The following is a 21,733-nucleotide window of genomic DNA, read 5'->3' as shown; positions in this document are numbered from 1 at the left end:
TTGTGGTTGTAATTACACTGTGCTCTATGTGTATCTGGTAGCCTGTCCTTTTCTCTTACGTAACGTGAGCTTTTCTCATCAGTGTGTATATTCTTTGGGTTTTCTTATTCTATTAAGGAAAATTTAGCCAAAGCGTTTACATGGTAGTTTCATTTCTGTATCAATTAATTCTAAGAAAAAGAGTTCTGATATCTTTCCAAAAATGGCATTGCCAAAAGATATGATTTCCTAAATAAGAGGACGAGCAGCTTTCTAGAGAAATGAGTTAACTACATGTAGTCATTTTGCCATTAAAGATTTGAGTAATATTTTAAAACACAGACATACAAACTTTAACCTTGTTTATTTGTTTTTCTCTCCCCAGGACAATTTTCCTAGTATTACTGTTTTCTCAATATGCCAGAAACGTTAAATTTCCTCTCCCAATTTACAAATCCAAGAAAGGATGGACTGCATATAAGCTACAGCTTTTCAAAATGTTCCCTGTGAGTAGTCACCTTTTTTTCCTGACAGTATTGCCTTTGGTTCATTATGTAAAATGTGTACGTGAAAGGAGGGTTTTAAGCAGATCTTCCTGGGAGGACCATGTCTGTGTGGTGACATCAGGGTACTGACAACCACCCAGATTGTCATGGACTTAAACATGGCGGAAGCTTCTGCTGCTGCCATCCTCTTAGCAGTGGGCAGGAGGATAAGTGATTGCTCCTGGGGCTGGGGGAGATCTGACTCCACGCTGCCTCTGTAGGCACGTTGTCCATTATTTTTATTTTACTAGCCAGACTTAGGGTTAAAGTAACTTGACCTGCATAAAACTGCTCTCGCTAAAGTTAATTCCATTCAAGAAATCGGTTTTCAGCCGATCTGTGACGGGTTTTGTCTGCAAAGCACTGACAGTGGTGGGTTCTGGGGTGTGATCCTCAGACTGTAGGAAGGCATGTGATTCGCCGACAGCCGCCTCTGGGGGCCTCACGGAGCATTTTCCCTTGACTGCTTCAGATCATCCTGGCCATCCTGGTGTCCTGGCTGCTCTGCTTCATCTTCACAGTGACAGACGTCTTCCCGCCTGACAGCACCAAGTATGGCTTCTACGCTCGAACAGATGCGAGGCAGGGTGTGCTCCTCGTAGCCCCGTGGTTTAAGGTCCCGTACCCGTGTAAGTATTCTGGTGGCCAGAGGCGCCAGCAGCTCCCAAGGGACCGACTCAGAGGAGTCGGAAGTTGGCAGCAGGCTCTGCAGAAGGAAGAGCCTTCTTTGTCCCTGAAGGTCTTGGTCATTAGAGGATTTGACCCCTTGGCCCCCTCCCCGAAAAAAAAGGGGAGGTCCTGTCTCTGAAAGGCCATAATTAACACAGGGAGACTAACCGGCTCCCTTCTCAGAAGTAACTGGTTCTTTTGGTTTCACGAGGGTGAAATCCTGGACAAGGGGTCTCTAGCCAGGTGTGAGGTCTGGTGGCTAGGATTTAAGGGCAGCTGCTTAGAAAGGCCCATGTAGAGCTACGCAGGACCCAGGCCACTGAAATGAACAGCCTTGATTGGGAGGGGCGTGGAGATGAGCAAGAAAACTGCTAAGTATGATGAAATTTGTATTATCTTTGAATGGGCAGCTATAATCTTTTTAAAAATTTGGTCACAGCTGTCAGAGGTAAACTGATTCACAAGTGGGTAGAAGATGGATCTTGGTTATAATTTAAGAGTTGGATAACTCTTGGCAAGGTGGGGGCGGGGGCACAATCTCTAGCTGAGGTACCAGTTGGATTCACATGTACTACCTTTTAGACCCCTCCCCAAAAGTGATTTGTGTAAATCCAGTGGTTATTAATACTTGGTTGTTCTGTTGTGAAGACTGTTCCGACACTTGGGGTTTTAATTAACATTAAGCCCAAGTTTAGTCCGGCTGTGCTAATTTATTCTTCTGAATAGCAGTCACATCTTTGCACTTTACAATAACAAGGAGAGAAAGCAGGAAAAGCCAAGAATTTAAGATTGGGTCAAAGATAAGTGTTCTAAGCATGCCAGATGATGGCGACATTGCCAGTTGTTCATTCTGTTCTTGACACATTTACAAACACTTAAGAAAGTGTAGTCTTTCTAAAATAACATTGTCGTCAGATCCTATGATCTAAGTATATATCTATGTATACCTATTCTTTTAGAAAAATACATGGTTTGTAAATATACATATAATCTGAGATAAAATGAGATTGAAAGTCCACTGGAGAGGCAGTCAGGAGGAGGTGTGGGAGGACAGGTAGGAGAAAGCCCCCACGCACATGTTGGGTGGTCTTCCACTTGCGCAAGGGGCTCCCGAGATGAGCTCAAACCGGAACGGGCTGCCCAGGAGAAGCAGCTATGCATGTGCTGAGAGACCAGTGCTGCCCAGCTCCATGTCACAACAACCCTTCACTGCCACGAGCTGCTCTACACTTGGCCCCCCTCGGAAAAGGCTACCCCAGGGAGCCAGAAAGATGTAGTCTTAGTGACTTTCTGATGATTTGGCTTAATCTGGAGACCAGTTTTCAGATAGTATGTGGTTCTGTGTCTTTAGCATGCTAAGAATTACCTGGAGTGGTTGTTAAAATACAGATTTGTGGCCCAAAATGTCAACAGTGCTGAGGTGGAGAAGCCCTGCTGTGAAGTAGCAACATAAATTAAAGGGTCTAGTTGTAAAGGAGAGATAAAATAACAGTAAAAATAGAAGGCTGGAAGCCAACAAGGTTTTTAATATATATGTATGTATATAGGCTAAAGGGAAAGGGATCAAAAATTGAGAAGATTACAAATTTAAAATGTTGAAGTAGCTGGAATAAAGATTTTATAAATCAAAATTAAGGACTTTAGGCAAAAGGGGGAAAAAATAAAACAATAAAAGGAACTAAGAAAGTAAAAGGCAATTTCTGAAAAATAGCAAATGGAAACAAGAATATCTCCCCTAAATCAAGACACTAAAATGAAGCCACAACATTACATCAGTAACAAGGTAACTATAAAAGATTATTTAGAAAATACAGAATGTTGCTCAATAAAGAAATCATCTGCCTGAGGAAAATCTGTTCCAAACCCACCCGAGATGAGATGGTGACCCGCCTGTTGCTGGTGGCCTTGAGCATGCCGAGCTGTCACCTGTGGTCACGTACCTTGACCCTCTGACCACAGGCGCCGCTGTGTCCTCTGTCTGCTCGCAAGGGGTGAAGAAGCCCCAGGTGGGAGCAGTTCTGCCCTCATACACACTCTAAGCATATTCTGCACATCTTAACTTCATGTGTCATCTTTCCTTCCCAAACCTGACGTTGTGCCCCTTTACCAACGAGACAGAAGCCAACCCCTCAGGTGGCATGTCGAGCCCTTCCTAAACCTGCCTGGCCCACCCCACGCTCGCCCTCTGCTGAGGACCAGCCCATTCCTGTTCACCTGGTTCTGCCCATCTGCTGACGCGCAGGCGGCGGGCGACCCACTCAGAACATCCTCTCCACTTGTCTCCTATTCTCCAGACCCTCCCCGGGCAGGGACTGTCCTCTTCCTGACCTCTAACTTGCACTCTTGTGACCCGTTAGGGTTACCTTCATTTGATGTCTGACCATTACACTGCCTCGATCTTTAAGTGTCCATTCTGTGCACTACGCTGTTGGCCCCTGCACAAGAGACCATTTTATCTGTCCATCTTTCTTTTTCCACTTTGCTTTATTCTTAGGGGCTGTGTTGTAACCAGTGCTTCAAGGGAGGAAGGTCTAGGGACTTGATCAAAGAAGTCTGTTCATTCTAACATGCAAGTTCCTCATGCAATTTTATTAAATAAGATCTATGGCTTTCAAGGTCCAAAACGAGATTTTTTTTTTTCCTCCAAAGGTGTATCTAATGAAGAATTAAATAAATCCAGATACTCAGAATGAAGCTACCTGGGGACTTTTCTTTCTTGTTTTTTAAAAGACAGCCTTTTTATTGACTTGAAGCTTTTATCTTTTTCCTTCCTTTTTTTTTTTTTAAATTTTTATTGGGGAATATTGGGGAACAGTGTATTTTTCCAGGACCCGTCAGCTCTAAGTCAAGTCATTGTTTTCAATCTAGTTGTGGAGGGCGCAGCTTATTGGCCCATGTGGGAATCGAACCAGCGACCTTGCTGTTATGAGCACTGCACTCTAGCAAACTGAGCCAACCAGCAGCTGCCCCCTCTTTTTGCTTAAAGGAAACTATCTTAAATTTTCTATAACATGGTTTACTAAAAAAAAGGGCTGATGTAACACTATACCTTGTGCCATGCTTTACTGTTGGGATTTAAATTTAGGTGGTGACTGTTCACTGCTTTTTCATTTGATGCCACCATCAGTTTGTACCATGCTTTGCACAGCAGAGTTAAAAATCCTCGTACAAATTGCTATCCCAACACGGCAGGCTGTGTTAAGCTGTAATTTAGGTGACACTGGTTTTGAAACAGGAGGAGAAGCACCCGCCTCCTCCTGCCAAACAATTTATTTTAGATAAGGATAGAGAACAGACCGATCCTGGTTATGGCCGTCGTCATCCAACTCAGGAACTATTCCCAGGCATCTAGTGCATTGGTGACTCAGGTTTGAATATAAACAGATTCTGTGAGCTTTGAAATCGGAGTGGATTTTATAGAGTCCTGATGTTCTGAATATACCAATGTCCTGATAACATTTGCTTGTCCCTCTAAGACAGTAAGGATTTCACGTTTGTTTTCCTGCCATAGTTCAGTGGGGACTGCCCACCATCTCCGCCGCTGGCGTCATCGGCATGCTCAGTGCCGTCGTTGCCAGTATTATCGAATCTATCGGGGACTACTACGCCTGCGCAAGGCTGTCCTGTGCCCCACCGCCTCCCATCCATGCAATAAACAGGTACGTTCCTGAGCAAATGCGTTCTTCATTGGGCCTGGGACCTCGTTACTCTGCTCTTTGGTTTGGATAACCGTGGAGAAGAAACCAGGAGTTCCAGCATGAAGGCAGCCAAGCATCAGGGCTCTTCACTGGCTGTTTGTCCTTAGACCAGTCACTGCCCTCATTCTGCCCATTTTCCTGTTCTGTAACACCAAGCAGAATGCTCACCCTTTCTTCCTCACAGTGACAATCACGTAAGACGTGCTCTATGAGACCATTCTAGACCTTAAACTCACCAAAACAAGTATCAGGCACTGCCACTGTTTATTTCTTGGTTTGGGGTCATGAATGTTTGTCCCCTTTGATTCTTCTTTTCCCAACTGTTCTGAGCATAGATGCTGCGTCATCTATTCACAATTACAATTTATATAGAGAGAGTTAAAAGCAGGATAAGTGAAGTAAGCAGAATCTAGAGGTTTAAGAGTTGTAGGGTTTAGGTTCTCAGCAGACCTGGTCTTTAGTTTCTGGATGCCCGGAGTGAATTGGACCCTATGGAGGCTTCAGAGAAAACAGCCCACATCACCACCCCGCAGCCCTTTCCCAGGCAGCTGCCGCCCCTCCAAAAGGGATTGCATGTGATGAGACCCAACGGGCTGGTGTAAGCATCTCTTGCATTGGTTCTGTTAGGTGTTACAGCCCTGGGTTTTATGTCTTTCTCCAGTGGAGCTGTGCGTATGATTATATTACTTGTATATTGATTCTCTTAAAAAAGTGTCAGTGTTCACAGAATTACAAAGCATGTCCTTCCCAATGAAGCTATAGATAATAATAGTAAAGGAATCAAATCAGTGGACAGCCCATGTTTGTCTTAGATCCCAACAAATGCCTCTGTTTTCTGGCTAAAGTCCTTTCATTTGGGACACTGTTTAAACACCTGTGTCTGATGTGTGGCTCACAGAGGTGCTTCTCAAAATTGAATGCATGTGGAGGATCCTGGTAAAGTGCAGGTTCTGCTTCAGCAGGTCTGGAGTGGGGCCTGAGACTCTGCATTGCTAACCCCTCCCGGGGCTGCACAGGTTGCCGATCTGCGGAGCAGGCTCTTGGGTCACAGCCATTTAGAGCATATTTCAGTGTCTCCCCCATTGAATGAATGTTTCTCTCTCCCCCATTCCTTTACATTTTAGGGGGATTTTCGTGGAGGGTCTCTCCTGTGTTCTCGATGGCATATTCGGTACCGGGAATGGCTCTACTTCATCTAGTCCCAACATTGGAGTTTTGGGAATTACTAAGGTACAAATACTTTTCTAATTAAATGACTGGGCCTCTAAGCGTTGGCCCATTTCATTGATTGATCTGACCACCTGAGTTCCAAAAGGAAGGCCTTCAATTCTGAGATCTTCTTCACCCTCCTCTTTTTTTTTTTCTCGTTTATGGGTGTTTGGAATGCTGGTGGTGGTCCCTCCTCCCTTGGCTGGCCTGGGTGGGCAGGCTCGTGGGTGCTGTCATTTCTTCATGCATTCTACAAATTTTTATTAAGCACCAACCCTGTGCCAGCCTAATGTTCCTGGCACTTGGGACGCATCAGTGAGTAAAAAAGGAAAATATCACCATCCTTGTATAGTTCACATTCTAACAGGGGAAGACAAACAATACACAGTAATCCCACTAATACAACAGACACATCGGGCAGGGTGGGGGTGGGGAGTGAGGGTGACTGTTAGGTGGGGTGGTCAGGCTAAGCCTCATTGAGAAGATGGCCTGGAGCCAAGACCTGAAGGAGGCAAGGAAGGAGAGCGCGGTGCAGGTAGCTGGGGAGTGGGCAGGGGCACAGGCAGTGCAAAGCCCTGGGAGCAGGCCAGCACGTTGCCGGTCAGCAAGGAGGCCAGGCGGGGCCAGGGCAGGTAAGAGCAGTGGAGGTCTTGGAGGTAACTGAGAACCAGGTCACGCAGGCCCTGTAGGCTGCTACAGACAGTGGAAGGGGGTGCCCCTGGGAGACTCTGTTTGATCTGTTGTGTGTTTTGATTTTAAAGGATCACTTTGGGTGCTACGATGAGAGTACACCATGACGAGTGGGGGAGGAAGTAGAAACGGGAGACCAGTTAGGAGATGGCACTAGTTCTGTATGAGAGATGGTACCACTTGTTACAGAAAAATATTGATCTTCCAGTAAAGGATTAACATGGTTTTCAAACCGCAGCAGCAGAACCCTTCTCTCCCAGATGAACTCAGTTGTGGACTGAGTGGGTTAGATAAGCCACAGTGAGTCACTCAGGTTGAACAGGGCCAGGGTTCGGAGTCCTACCTCTCCTTCCCACCCAACTGCAAACATGGACGTGTAACCCTGGAGCTGCCCCACCCCACAGTCCAGCTTCTGTAAGAAGGTGCCTGCTCCTAGGCCTTTCAAATTTATTACTGGCAAATAAACTTTATATCCCAGTTATCTAGGGCCAAAGCATGCTGTTTGCCAGGATGTTGAAGAGTGCAGCTCGGCCCCAGGCCATTCATTGTATGTTGTGCAGCTAGAGACTGTTAGAACCGGTGCGCCGTCCAGGACAGCTGGCGTGGGCCACAGGTCTCTCTTACCTGAGCCCTGTGTCCTAAGAACTTAGGGGTAAGCCGCAGCCTTCTGGAACTGTTTGGCCTCTGAAATTAGAATTCTCCCCCCAGCTCTCTGTGAGATTTTGTAGCCAGATAAAAGTAAACCAAATACTAAGTTTGGTTAATCTTGACTGCAAATTCAGGTGAGAGGAAGCAGGGCATACACAGCATCTGCCTGACACGTTAGTTGGTTTCCCTGTAAGTTCCTCACAGAGCTCAGCCTCAGGTGTGCAGATGGCTCCACCTGCTGCCTGTTGCTCCTGGCACAGGGCAGGCACGTAAGGGCTGCTGATGGGCACTTCCTTCAGCGCCTTCCCTGGGTCCTGTTGCTGCCAGTGGTGAGAAGCACACGCTGAGCACAGAGTGTCCGTCGCATGGCCACAGAATGGGGCATAAGCCACTCACTCTTTAGCCAGTTTGCTGCATGAACCTGTAGATACATAACTAATCTGAACTGAAGTAAAGTTGTTATAGATGGAGGAAGTCTTCGGGGAAGACAGTTTAACAAGCCAGCTCCCTTTCTGCATCCCTTTGAAACTCACCACCAGCAGGGTCACTGTAGGGAGTAAAGGTGATGCTCGTTGAGGTTCGCTTCTAAAACAAGACTGAGGGGGTCTGGAGAATGATTCCCCTTTTTACTACGTGAATGGTGCCAGCTTATCCGGAAAGGCAACCTGCCAGCGCTTTTTAATGAACTGAATTGATTTTCCCTCTGAATCCCTTTGGATCACTTCACCCAAGCAAAGGTGGCATCCGTTCAACCTGGCATTGGGTTCCATTGCCCTGACTCACAAGGGGGTGTAATCCAGCCATCTACACAAGTGCCTTGGGCTGGGGAGGCAGGACTTGCTGCAGAAATTTCTCTGTGGCCTGAGCCACGCAGCCGATAGGAGATTCTGTCCAGGAGAAAAGGAGGCACGAGTTCTGGGCTGTCTGCCTGTTGTCCAGCTGAAGGACTTGGAACAAGACGCTTTTCTGAATAGAACTGAGGTCTGAAATCCAATGATTCTAGATCTGTGCTGTCCAATATGGTGATCAGTAGCCAAGGCATGTGGCTGTTTAATTAAAATGAAAAATTCAGTTCCTCAGTCACATTAGCCATACTCGAAAGGCTCAGTGGTCACTTGTGACTAGTGGCTGCCAAGGGACAGCAGAGATACAGAACATTTCCATCGGTGCAGAAAGTTCTAGGGAACGACACTGGTCTGGGTCTTGTATCAGACTTCCTGGGCATTTAGAAAAGAGGGTGATCTTCAGCTCTTCTAAGGAGTCTGCCTCCATTTCCTGGCAACTCTAGTATTTGCTGTCCTTTATCCAGTTACGGCATTCCATGTCCTTAGAAAGTCTAATTGGTTTGATCAGGAGTTGAGGCTGCTTACCTCGTTGTGTGTTCTGAAGTTCTAAGGGGTCAGATTCCATGTGCAGGACTCCTGCTGAATGTGTGCCAACGACTGTCCCACAGTGACGGGCAGACATCGTGGGAGGTGTGTAGCCCTAGCTTTGGGGTCTAGCCCTGGCTCCACCACTTTCTCCCAAGGTTACATCACCGTCCTGAGTCTCCATGCCCTAGTGAACAAGATAGTATGCCGGGCATTGGAATGAATAACTTGCTGTGAAGCACTTAGCAGAGAGCCCAGCTTGTGGTAGGTACACAGTAAGCTATAGATACTGTCTTTATGTAGTATTGTTGAACAAACTCAAAGAGAACTTGGAGACTTTGGCTAGAAATAAATGATTTATTCAAGGGTGTGCCTCCCCCGGCACACCTAACAGGGTTGCCTGACCCTGCTGGGAGGTGGTCTTGGCACAGGTGATTCCCTCTTCTCTTTCTCCAGTAAACTCTTACTCAGCCCTCCAAACTATGTCTGGGGACCCCTCTCCAACTCTTCGCACTGGTCTCCCACACAGCATAGCAGTTGCAGCAGTACCAGAACTTCATCATACGCTTGTGACTCACTTATCTCTATACCGCCCCCGCACCAAGTCTAACAAGTGCTAATCCCGTAATAGGTCCTTAAAACTGTTTGCTGAAAAGCAAGCCATTTATAAATGAAAGACTTCCTTATCATGTAAGACAGCCAACCACAGGTCATTTTTACTGGATTTGCCAGTTTCCCGACCTTTTTCACTGCTTCCCTACACTGGGTGGTGTATGGGAGGAACTATGGATTGGAACAATAAAGCCCGAGCTCCAGTCTCAACTGTGACTGATTTCAGCTGGACAGCCACCTCTTCATTTGCTCAGTAAGATTTGACGCTGATTCTCAATCATCTGATCCTTGGTTCCTTTGGGAAGCTGTTGGAAGCTGAAGACCAGTATCGTCCAGCAGAACATGTGCCGTGGTTGTATTGTTCTGCACTTGTGGGTCCCACACTGGTGCCCCCAGCCACAGGTGCCTGTGGAGCACTTGAAATGCGGCTAATGCAGTCAAGGGACTGAATTTTAAATTTCATTTCATTTTAATTGACTTAAAGATAGGTAGTCATCTTCTTACTGTAAATCATACTTAAAGCCCTGTGGACGCTGCCCCAGATGTTTCTGGAACCTCTGTTATGGTTTAGCTCCTCAGGGTGTTTTCCTGGGAGAGGCAGCACAGAATAAGGGCCAGTAATGCAGTGCCAGCTCCACCTCCTGCTACTTGGGTGACAGTGGGCTAGACAGAAGCTTCTAGAAGGTAGAGATCAGATAGAGATAAAGATAAGACTGTGTGGGAAATGATACCCGTGGTGCTGCAGAAGCCCGGAGTGAGGGGAGCCTAGCCGTGGAATCAAGGAAGGCTTCGCTGAGGGGTAGTGTTGTGAAGGATGTGTCTGGGAACCAGCCTGAAGGGGGATGTGGGAAAGGGTATTCTGGACAGACCGGCCCGGGCCTGCCTGGTACCCTGAGGAGCAGGCGGTAAGCCCCTAGCATGGCTGGGGCTGGACACAGGGCACAGGGAGCTCGCCAGTGGGCTTGACTCTCTTGGGAAGAGCTTGAGAAGTGTGTTTTATTTCACGAACACCAGAGGCCGTAGGTAGGGGACTGACCTCCCAAATCAGTGTGTTAGAAAGGTCATTACACCTCAGTGGAGAGGACAGGTGGGCAGAGAAAAGGCCAGAGGCAGCAAGCCCAGGTGGAAGGCTATCAAGTAGCCTGATGCTTGCCAGGCGTTGTTCAAACCTTTTTACATGTCGTCTCATTTAAGCCTCAAAGCAAAACCATGTGGTTTAGCGTTACAGAGATGAGGACCCTGCCACCCCGAGAGACTAAGTAGCTTGCGCTGGTCACGTGGATAGAGGTAGAGTGGGGATGCCAGTCAGGCAGCAGGGCTCGAGCATTCTGCAGTCTGTGTCCTCTAGTCTGTGCCAGCGCTCACCAGTGAAACAACATGAGGGGAGGAAGTGCCAGAAACTTTGGGGGGTTTTGTCTGATTCATGTACAGGAAGGTGGAGTTGCTTTGGAGTGGGTTAACTTGATGTAGGGTGATTTCAGGAACCCAAAAGAGGAACAGAGGCAAAGGGTAGCTTTTGCATTTTGCATTTGAGACACTAACTAGGTCATCCCAGCCATTGACTGTGGGGCTGTGGGCCTTAGACACCAAGGGTCTGAGTGCAGGAGCAGGTCCACGTGGAAGTGACATCACCCAGTGCTCAGAGAAGCAAAGGCCGAGTCCTGGTACCCCCATCTCCGACTCCCCATCTCTACCCCCCCAGGAAGGGGAGGAGAAGGGGACAGGACGGGAATGAGAAAAGGTGGTAGAATCATTTTACTGTGGATGTCTATTGTAGTTTATACTAATTGTGCATTGAGATCAATCCTCATTATGAAATGAGACCGATCCCTCTCAATTAGAAAATTTAATAGTAAATCTAGATTTGAATGAGGGCTTTGTCACATTTGCTCCAGGAGGCCTGGGGAATTTGTGCTGAGCACCTGTCTCTGCCTCTGGTGTGTCCTGCAGGTTGGCAGTCGCCGGGTGATACAGTACGGGGCCGCCCTCATGCTGGCCTTGGGCATGATCGGGAAGTTCAGCGCCCTCTTCGCCTCCCTTCCGGATCCTGTGCTTGGCGCCCTCTTCTGCACTCTCTTTGGTAAAATTCCATTTCCTTGATGGCCAGCTTCGCTCTCAGGCTCCTTTTCTTTCTTCCCATTTGCTAAGTTTTCATAGGGATCATGTTTTCTTGCTAAATCCCTTCAGTAAGATTGGAGGTAACAATGCATTTCTATTTTAAAATACAAAAGGATACACCTTCAAAACATAAAAATCTACACCACTCTCTGAGTTGAATTTATGTTGAAGGTAGAACCAAAAGTAGAATATTGGGCTGGGAAAAATATGATGAAATTTAGTCTCTTTAATTGGTATTTCTAATTGATTTGACTCAACCTGTCTTTCCCTCCAAATGGGCTGTTTAAAACTGAGCATTTTTAAGATGGGACTCTATTTGATCTTTGTGCCATTTAGTTGTAATCAGGGGCCAGATATTTGGGTGGGTTTCCCAACTTAATTGAAATGTTTGTGTAGAGGTTTCAGGGGAGAACCAATTCCTTAGTTTTCCACTTAGTCTAAAGAAAGTGTAGTGGGATGTTTATGCCCTTGAATAAGCCCAGGGGGTGCTTAGGCCAAGGGTCATTTTGATCAGCGACCCAGGTGGTCACATTCCGACCCCCACGTCCTGTCACTGCACTGGTATTCTTATTTCTGATGGGACAGAGAAAGCCCATTGTAAGGAGTCTGCCTTTGACGGTCGTGAGTCAATCTGTGATCCGTGCTGTAAGCTCATCCATGTGAGCTGACGGAACTTGCGGTCTGCTGTTTTCTCCTCAGGCATGATCACAGCCGTTGGACTCTCCAACCTACAGTTCATTGATTTAAATTCTTCCCGGAACCTCTTTGTGCTTGGATTTTCAATCTTCTTTGGGCTCGTCCTTCCAAGTTACCTCAGACAGAACCCTCTTGTCACAGGTAAGCAACACACTTTGAATCTTGGGCGTGGGGACTGCAGCCTGCAGTTCACAAACAGCTCATCACCAGTCAGAGAGGACTTGGGAGCATCGGGAACTGTCTTGGTGAACGTTCATCTATGAACTTGGACAATTAAGGTCACGCGAACTTGCCAGTGTGCGCTTACACAGTGGAAAGTTCGCCAACTTAATTGTCCGACCTTCATATGTATTTCATTCGAATCTCATTGTGCCTCAGTTTGTTTGGAAGCCCTTTCGTATTTTCCCTCATGAGCTGGTGTGTACACATAACTGATGTGGCATGTTAAGGTCTCTCTTGATTCTTTTTAACCAGGACTCTCTCCTTTGGGAGAGTGCCTCTGTGTATAACCTTTTGATTTCTCAGACTAAGGCTAAAAACTGTACAATTTCTTGGAACTATATACTTTAAAGTACATGTTTTTCTACTGGAATTATAGCTACTTTGAGTTCAAGATTAACCTTTTAAAACCCCTTTTAAAAAAGTTTTAATACCTCAAATGTCATGAAGAGTGAATAAAGGAGAGCCATCTTAAGAAATCGCTATTGCTGCTGACATTTGATGCAGAATTAGGGACCATTTTATGTATATGTGTATACGTATATTTTTTGAGGTGAAATTCACATAACATAAAATTAACCCTTCTAAAGTGAGCGCTTCAGTAGCATTTGAGTACCTTCACAGTGTTGTGTAGCCACCGCCTCTTATCTAGTTTCCAAAACTTGCTCACCTGAAAATAAAATTCCATACTCGTTAAGCAGTTAATCCCTATCGGCCCCCTTCTCCCAGACCCTGGCAACCACCCATCTGCTTTCTGTTTCTGTGGCTTTGCCTCTTCTGGATATTTCCTCTAAATGGAATCACACAACAGGCAACCTTTTGTGCCTGGCTTCTTTCAGTTAGCATGTCTTTGAGATTCATCCATGTTAATAGCATGTACAAGTGTTTCATTCCTTTTTATGGCTGAATAATAGTCCATTATATGTATACACCAGAATCTGTTTATCCATTTGTTAATTGATGGACATTTGGGCTGTTTCCACCTTTTGACTGTTGTGACTAGTGCTATTACGAACATTGGAGTGCAAGGACAGTCAGTCCACATTCATGGTAGTTGTGTTCTGTGGAGTCACTGTGAGCATGGAATTAGCTCATCCTGAGCTATTGCTGCTAGGGGAGAGACGGCCAATAGCAGTAAACTGGGGCCTGCACGCAGCTCATCTAACACACGTGTTTTCTCCATGAGGCATATCACGGCCTCGCTGCTCTGTGCATGTCCATGAATGACTGAGCGCGCCACAAGTATCCCTTTTGGCTTTACAAGTAAATTTTAGTGTGTAGGTGAATTCACAAATACAGAATTGGCCATTAATGAGGATTGACTCTATTGGGTTAAGTAACTATTTTCGATTCTTTGGGGTATACATCAAGGAGTAGAATTGCTGGTTCCTATACAGAGGGTGCCCCCCAAAAAATACACATTTGAAGAAATGAAAAAACTGTATTAAAATTGTAATACTAAATATATATACCCATAACAAAAGATGAATACAAGTCATGTGTATACATTTTTTTGGCACCTCTAGTATTTTAATAGAGAAATATATGAACTAATAACAAGGAGATTCTTGCTGCTTTTGACATTTTAATATATCACATTCATGTGATATTTTAATAAATCTAGTTGCTCCTAATTAAAAGCAGCTAAACACAAATTAGTAATATAGGATTCAGAAAAGTCTTTGTTTTATTGCAGATATCACAAATATTTTTGTTGTCTTGTTATTCACTATGTAATTCTTTTCAGCTTTATAGCAGCCATTTTTTAAAAAAAAATCTGTAAATCCTATCAGTGGCTTCATAGTTCATTATAGGGTGAACTTCAGTCTGTTAGATTTATTGTCCATACACCATTGTGAGGAATTTTCCTTATGGAGGTGACTTTTGATCATTGTTGAAGGTATTCACAGTAGCTTAAAGCATCACTGGCAAAAATTTATCTATACATGCACAGCGGGCATTTACACTTTTGTGCACTGCATTGACTGGCGATTCGTGCCCGTCCCACTGCTCCTTTCCAGGGAAGGACAGGCCTGTCCTGGCTGCCAGCGACCCAACTGCTCTTTTCTGTTTCTAGGGATAACAGGAATCGATCAAGTGTTGAACGTTCTGCTCACAACTGCTATGTTTGTAGGAGGCTGTGTAGCTTTTATTTTGGATAACACCATCCCAGGTATGTGGTATATATCAAACACGCTTATTACATATGTGGATTACTTTTTTGCCAAATAAATAGGAGAAGCAGGAAGAGTAAGTCAGTTCAAAGCCATCACTGGTTAAAACTGTCTTTTCTAAAGTGGTTAAGATGACACTCTCAGCCTCCTTTCATGACTCAGTTTTTTGTTAATAAACTTACTGGGTTGCTTTCGTCCTTGCTGAATAACTTTTCAGAGACAGCAAGTAAATTCCTTCCTCATGGTAAAGTGGCAGTGGGTGCCTTGGGCACGCTCCGGGCTGCCTGTCCTCCCTGCACAGCCTTGCCCAGCGCTCTGCAGTGTAGTTTCATCGAGTTCACACCCTCCTCTGAGCCAGCTGGTAACAGCCTACGGCACGTCTCCTCCTTGGGGCGCCTTAAATGAGTCCTTCCTGAGGCAGGCCCCAGCCAACTAAGACCAAAAGTCAGCAAGTAGGGTGGGCACAGGCCTCTGCCAGGAGGAGGGACTGACTGAGAGCTGTGTGGAGGCAGCATCTCCAATACCCATACGCTGGTTTCTCAGCTGGGTGCGTGCTGGGCAAAGCACTAGGTGGAGAACCAGAACGTGACACAGGTCTGCCTGGCAGCCTTCCCAGCTTCCTGGAGGGGGCTGCTGTGCACCATTGTGAAATGCTGCCGTAGACGCCCTGGGAGGCTAACCTGCCATCAAGGAAGGGTGACACTTGTTCTTGAGCTTGAAGGTTTTATTGAGATTTTACCATTAAAACAACCCACCTCCAAAAAGCCTCAATCAAGAGGTTGCTTGAGAAACGGGGTGAACACGTCCAGCTAGAGGAAATCACTTGTATGAATAGGTGGAAAGTGTTAGATTTATGGAGTCAATAACTAGCACCCTCTTTCTCTCCTAACTCAGAACTAATTGAGGGAGAGGCACATGAGTCAGAGAGATGGAAATTAAAATCAGCTTTCTTACTGAAACACCAATGGGAGGGCGTAGCTTGGATGTCAGCAAGTACCGAGGATCCTCAGTGCTGCCCCACAGGCTCACGCTCATCACGTAGGCTCGGGCACGGAAGTAGAGTGTTAGGTGTCCATACAGCTAAGAGCACATGCAGCCCTCCTCTGCACCAGATCTGTTAGAAAGTCCAGCAATTGCTGAGCCCTGTGGGCCCAGATCTTTCTCCCTGACTCATCAGTAAGGGTACAGAGTGGCCTAGAATTACACCGGGAGAAGATCATCCTCACAGGAGCCGGACAAGTGTGTGTGGGGGACATGGGGGGACAAGGGGGGGAGGGGGAGCTATGACAAGTGCCACATGCACATGCGCTGAAGTAGAGGAAAGCAGCATAAAACTTGTATGTCTCCATGGGGGCCGCGGCCACGACCAGGGGATGAAGGCATTGTGTATGGTATAAGAAATACTTTGAGCCCCATTTTGCAAGATGAGATTTGCATTTTTTTGTTGTTTTTTGCACAGTGTTTGGGAACAGATTTGGGGGAGGAGGTGATGAGAGGAAGACTGGATAACCAGTTAAGAGACTGATAGGGATGAGCCAGGAAAGCAGTGACGTGGCCTGGGCCAGACCTCCACAGTGAAAGTTGAGACTATGGGTCATGTGGAAAGACAAGGTGGCAGCAAAGGCATCGGGAGGGCATTTGAATGTGGAGCAAGAGGAACAAAGCTGGGCCAGCGATTCTCAGATTTCTGCTTTGGGCGCCCGGATAGGTGAGTGCCATCAAGCGTGCTTTGGTGCCGTCCCGGCAGGTTCGATCTGTGGGGCAGCATGTTGGAGAGTCTAAATTCTTGGTAGAACTGTTAAACTAAATGTTCCTTTGTCTTGATGTGTGTGTGTGTGTGTGTGTTCCATAGGCACTCCGGAGGAAAGAGGAATCAGGAAATGGAAGAAGGGCGTGGGCAAAGGGAGCAAGTCGCTCGATGGCATGGAATCCTATGATTTGCCGTTTGGCATGAACGTTATTAAAAAATACAGATGCTTCAGCTATTTACCCATCAGCCCAACCTTCGTGGGCTACACGTGGAAAGGCCTCAGGAAGAGTGCGAACAGCCGGAGTTCAGACGAGGACTCGCAGGCCACGGTATAGCCGCAGCTCACCCTGTGGCCTGGCCGCAGTGAGGCATGAATCTAGTCCCTTGCTGAGTAACAAGCAGTAACATATATGTTTGTATATCTGCATTTCCATCCTGCACCCCAGAGCTAAGACAGATTGCAAATAGCTTCTTTGTTGTGATGGTAATCATGTCTAATATGGTGTCCGCTTCTCTCCTTATTTAAGTCCTGACCCCTTGCCCTTGAGAGTGTGTACTGCTGGCCATGGTCACTGAACTTGAAGTTCCTGTCCTCCTCTGGGAGTGGATCTTTGAAATCCACAGCAATTCCTTGTTTCCAGTCCCCTTCCACTACCCCTAGCTTGCCTGTAAGCCACCCCGGGGGTCCAGGGGCTTTCTGTCCTGGAAGCACCTGGACCTGCTAGCTTCTTATTTGACCTTGGCCCGAACTGCAGAGACCTCCTGTGGTCAAGCAGCAAGTATCTTCGCATGGTCCCAATTGACTGGTCAAATGGGATTCTGTGTTCCCTGATACAGAATGAGGAAGAGGCTGTTGACCTGATTGAAAACTGACGTGGTTACCCTGTGCCCAAATTTGTGCATGGGTAAGGTCTGTACAGATCGTATTAGGTTGGCAACCTGTTTGGGGGATTGGAGGGGAAGGGAAAGGACCTTGACATCAGTATCTGATTCTCAACTGCTCTCTTGGTGCCGTGCTGGCCCAGGCTGGGCCAGCGCATTTCATACTGGCCTCTTGTTCCCTAGTGGCTGACACGTTATCTGGCATGTACCACTCCTGGCTGGTGCAACGGGTATAGAGCGCCACACGACACCAACCAGATGTTTGTGGGAGTCTTGGCTCTGCTGTCATGTGGATGTCAGTTCTTGTCGTGTGTGTCTATAAATACAAGGTTTTATTCCTATTGAGTGTTATTGACTATCGCAGAGTTTTGAAATCAGTGTTTTTCCACGTGACCCTCTGACCTTGCACCCCTATTACTTGTGTTCCACCCTCTCCCTCTCATTAAGGAAAGAACCAGCATTTGTAAAGCTGTGGACACCATCAGGGAAGCTTGTTGTCATGGCTTTTGAAGGCCAGTAACCATTCTTGTGGTTGTATTTTGTATTGCTTGACACCATGAAAGTGTAAATACTGTAATGCCTAATCTATTTATCAAAACTGACTACTGGACCAGAGCCCAGAAACCATGGGGTATGTTGTACGTGAATTTGTTTTGTGAAGAAGGGAAGCCAGGGCAGGTAACAAACAGAGCTGCCATAGTGGCTGGTCTGGCATCCTGGTAAATTCATCACCACAGTTCTGTTGCAAGTTATTTCCGGCAGTTAAGGCTTAAGGAGACTTTCTGCGGGTTGCCATATTGCGTGTCCACTGGATCTTGATTTCGCAGAGGGCAAGATTAGATCTCCTGGCCAAATACCTTTCTTGTTTAAGTTATTGCAGAAGGTGGTGAAAAGGCAGCCGCCAGGTCCCTTCTGTCGAGTTCTAATTAGATAACACTAAATTCTTTTGAGAATAAATAAAAAAGGTGAGTAAAGTTGAATTTGGTTTGAAGTTTTTCAACCAAAGGGAAAGTCTGAGACATATAGTAGTGACCTCGCTTCCTGGGGTCGTGCTTCCTAAGTGTCCGTTGACCTGGTTGAGCCTTGGACGGCAGTGGGCATTCCTGTCTCCCATCAGTGGGACGCGGCCAAGGTGCATTTCCTGCCCCTGTGGTTGCCTCTGCTACGCCAGTGGTATCATCGTGCAGCCTCCTTGGCTCCTGGAAAGTTGAGGGCTTCAGGGCTTGTTCAGGCAAGAACACTTCAGAGCCACTTCATTTTTTGCCAAGACTTTATTGCAGATTAAGAACTTAGATTGTAAATTACGTGTCATTTTATATGTTACCTTTTTTGAAGTATATTTGAGGCATAGTTTATTTCGCAGCACACTGTTAAGGATGGCCATCCCTCGAGGCTGGCAGCCCTCCTACCCTGAGTTGCTCTCAGTTCCTTCTATTGGCATTTTTGTTCAGCATCTCCAATTTCTCAGCTCTGAAAAATGAGGAAAGCTGTTACACATCTCAGAAAATTGTAGTATTCTAGCTCTGTAGGTAAGCAGAAAGACCAGATACTCAAATGAAAGCATCTGAACCATCAGTAATTCAGAAACAAATATGTTCCCTTCAACCTAACTTAACCGGGCATCTCCCGCCCAGGGGGTATCACTCGGGGTATGTGCACCAACATCCAGAGACCCACTCCCTTCTGAAACCCCTCCTTGAGTTAGGTTTTACTGGGAGGTTTCAGATGTGCTGGGTCAGGAGTGTCTACAAGCATTCAGATGGGGAGGGAGACCCTGTACCCACGCCACCTGTGGGAAAGGGGTTATTGCCCTTCTTCTTCCATTGAGGCCAACTTTAGATTCTCTGTCCAAGGACAGGAGTGGGGAGAGGTAGAAGGCGACAGGAGGTGGGGATGAAAGAGGGCAGTCTCACTAGGGGCGCCATTGAGTCTGGTACTTTCTGTACAGCCTGTGAAACTCACCTTTGCTTGAGCGGTTGGAGTCTCATGATAACTAACACATCTTGTATGTGCAGCAACCACCAACCATTTTAGGAAATGGTCCTCCCGCTAGCAAATATGTGACAGTATGAGTCTAATTGAAAGAAAAATGTGTTCATCTGCTGCTTGGATTTAAGCACACCCCCTGAAGGGGATGCTTTGTGGGACATGGCGGCCATGCCTGGTCTCTCCCTGTTCACTTCCCACTTTTAACTGTCGGCCTGTGTTGCTGCGGCTGCACAGCGACCGTGCTTTGGCCAGTAGAATGTTTTAAAATACTTTATACACAAATGTCCCGGAGCAGGGCATTCAGTGTCCAATTTCTGACACTGACCACCTACCCACCATCTTTACATTTACATGAGCCATCCTGATGTGCAAAATAAAGTGAAAGTATAAGGACAGTAGATGCAGCCGAATCACAGCAGGGGGTGGGTAAAGGAGACCCCCACCACTGGTTTTGATAAAATACCTAACATGGTTCACAGAATGATGGGAAGTGTCTCTAGCCTTTGTAAGCAATTTTCATTTTCATTCTCACTAGGGAGTTAAAGTTAGATTCATTGGTACAGAATCTTAAGAGGGTTTCAAGTGTTAACTTTTAGTAAGTTTTCTTATACTTGGTCAAGGCAAGAGAAGTGGCTTAACCAGGTCAACTAGAATGAAGCATCATGGGTCCTGCTGGTTTCCCATTTTCATGATAACAAATTCACACACAGGATTTGCTTTATACTGTAGAATACTGACTTTCATGATGACAACTTGGTTTATGCATGAATATTGCAGTATTTCCATATAGTAAAATAACATTTCTACCCAGGATAATAGTCACAGTTTTCCAGGGAGGGAATGATATGATTTTCATGACAATGTCATGTGATGATAGAATTTCTCCATTGATGAATCTCTAGTATGTGTGTATACTTTATTTACCCATGCGTATATTTTGTGACCATAAGCTGAGTTGTTATTTCTTTAATTCATGTCCCTGCTGAAGTATTGGTACTAGCAACTTAGACCTGAAGTTGGCAACTATAATCTTCCTTAATATCGATGCCACAAGAGTAGCCAGGCCAGAAGGAAGGTGGATAAGGAGCTCTGGCACGAGGAAAGGCAGTACTCTGCAGGCCGCTGTGTGTGGAGTGTGCACTCAGCTACAGATGTCAGGCCTGGCGTGGCTGTCGCTGATGCCTGGTGTGTACGCCGCGCCACGCCCCCTGGACACCGTGGTCAAGTGCACGTGCCTGAGCATTGGCAGGGAGCTGCCCCTGGTCTTTAGAGAAGAGCCTGGAGTTTCACGTGTTGCACGTGTTATGCCCTGTCCCCTTGTGATTTGGATACGGGGAACAAGACATCTCCCACCCTACCCCCTCCCCGTAGTCACAACCCAAGTAGTGCAGGACGACCGCCCATTTTTGCCAGTGTTCAGTTTCCGCCCATGGACCCAGAAAGCACGTTAGCGCTGGGAATCCCTTTTCAGCAGCCTCGCACACATTCCTGTCCTAGGCTGTTCTTGACTCTGCCTCGTCATCACTACAAAGTAACTTCCGGCATCCTTACAATTCCTGTGTGTGTTTCCCAGCACTTAGTTCTCCCGTACCAGTGTGGCCATCTTATGGCAGTTCAAATTAATACCATTTTTTGTTTGTAACAACCTCTGTTTGACATATTAATAAATTTCTGACTGTTCTTAAAACAGTGGGGATGTCTATATTTTCCTTGAGTTTTTGTGACTGACTTTGGCTATGTACCTTTCTGGGATATTTTTTTTTTTTTATGTTGCATACCAAGGGTATGTGGGTGGGGTTGTTTTTTGAGATGTGTAATTCTTTTATGGAGTTTTTAAAAAGAATTTTCATATTGTTTTCTAACATGGCTTCATTAAACGTTTAAGTATTTTAAAAATATGTAATATTTGGACCAGATGTTGTGAATAATAGTAGAGATAAAGCTATTTTATTCTGTATTTTTAAAACTGTTCCGTACAAATAAAAGCTCTCCTGGACACAGTTCTTCTGTTCACATTCCTCCTTCTATAGCTGGTCTTTAAGATAAACACATCATTAATTAAAAGGCATCACCTAGAGGAGGGAAATCGACAAGTAAAAAATTCAGGTAAGCAAGTTCACAGACTTAATCATTGTTGGGTACCTGGAGGACCCCTGGAGAACCACAGCAGGCTCCTTGGTAGGCTGTCAGAGGGGCCAGTGAGACCTCAGAAGATGCGCTCATGCTGGACTTTGGGGTGAAATTATGAGTCTCTTAGTAGGTCAGCAACATCTGGGTATTGGGGACCTTTTATGGACTGGAGACCAGAAAGGCTGTCCACACAGTGGAATCAGAGGCTCTGAGAGCAGCCTCTGTCGCTTCAGGCTGAGTATTAGACGGACGGGAAATGCTGAGGTGCAGATTCCAGAAAAGGTTCAGAGCCAAGTCTGAGAGCAGCCGGTGCCGGCTCATTCAGTCGGAGGCGTTGGGGTATGAGGGTGAGTCT

At 46.2% G+C, this 21,733-nt stretch overlaps 1 protein-coding gene across 4 annotated transcripts in view; it reads left to right on the top strand.

The window, feature by feature from the left end:
- SLC23A2 (solute carrier family 23 member 2) overlaps positions 1-21,251 on the top strand; it is a 112,607-nt gene extending 91,356 nt beyond the window's left edge. For all 4 annotated transcript variants that reach the window (XM_033095394.1, XM_033095393.1, XM_033095396.1 and 1 more), the window contains 8 exons: positions 365-485; positions 997-1,153; positions 4,705-4,852; positions 6,016-6,121; positions 11,371-11,500; positions 12,238-12,375; positions 14,531-14,626; positions 16,480-21,251. In XM_033095394.1, coding sequence (XP_032951285.1) covers positions 365-485; positions 997-1,153; positions 4,705-4,852; positions 6,016-6,121; positions 11,371-11,500; positions 12,238-12,375; positions 14,531-14,626; positions 16,480-16,712 — 1,129 coding nt within the window. In that variant the 3' untranslated portion in view covers positions 16,713-21,251. The remainder of the gene's footprint in view (positions 1-364; positions 486-996; positions 1,154-4,704; positions 4,853-6,015; positions 6,122-11,370; positions 11,501-12,237; positions 12,376-14,530; positions 14,627-16,479) is intronic.
- Positions 21,252-21,733: the final 482 nt, after the last annotated feature.

Source organism: Rhinolophus ferrumequinum, chromosome 23 (genome assembly GCF_004115265.2).
Source record: "Rhinolophus ferrumequinum isolate MPI-CBG mRhiFer1 chromosome 23, mRhiFer1_v1.p, whole genome shotgun sequence".
NCBI lineage: Eukaryota > Metazoa > Chordata > Mammalia > Chiroptera > Rhinolophidae > Rhinolophus > Rhinolophus ferrumequinum.
This window is presented reverse-complemented; position numbering and strand designations above follow the sequence as displayed.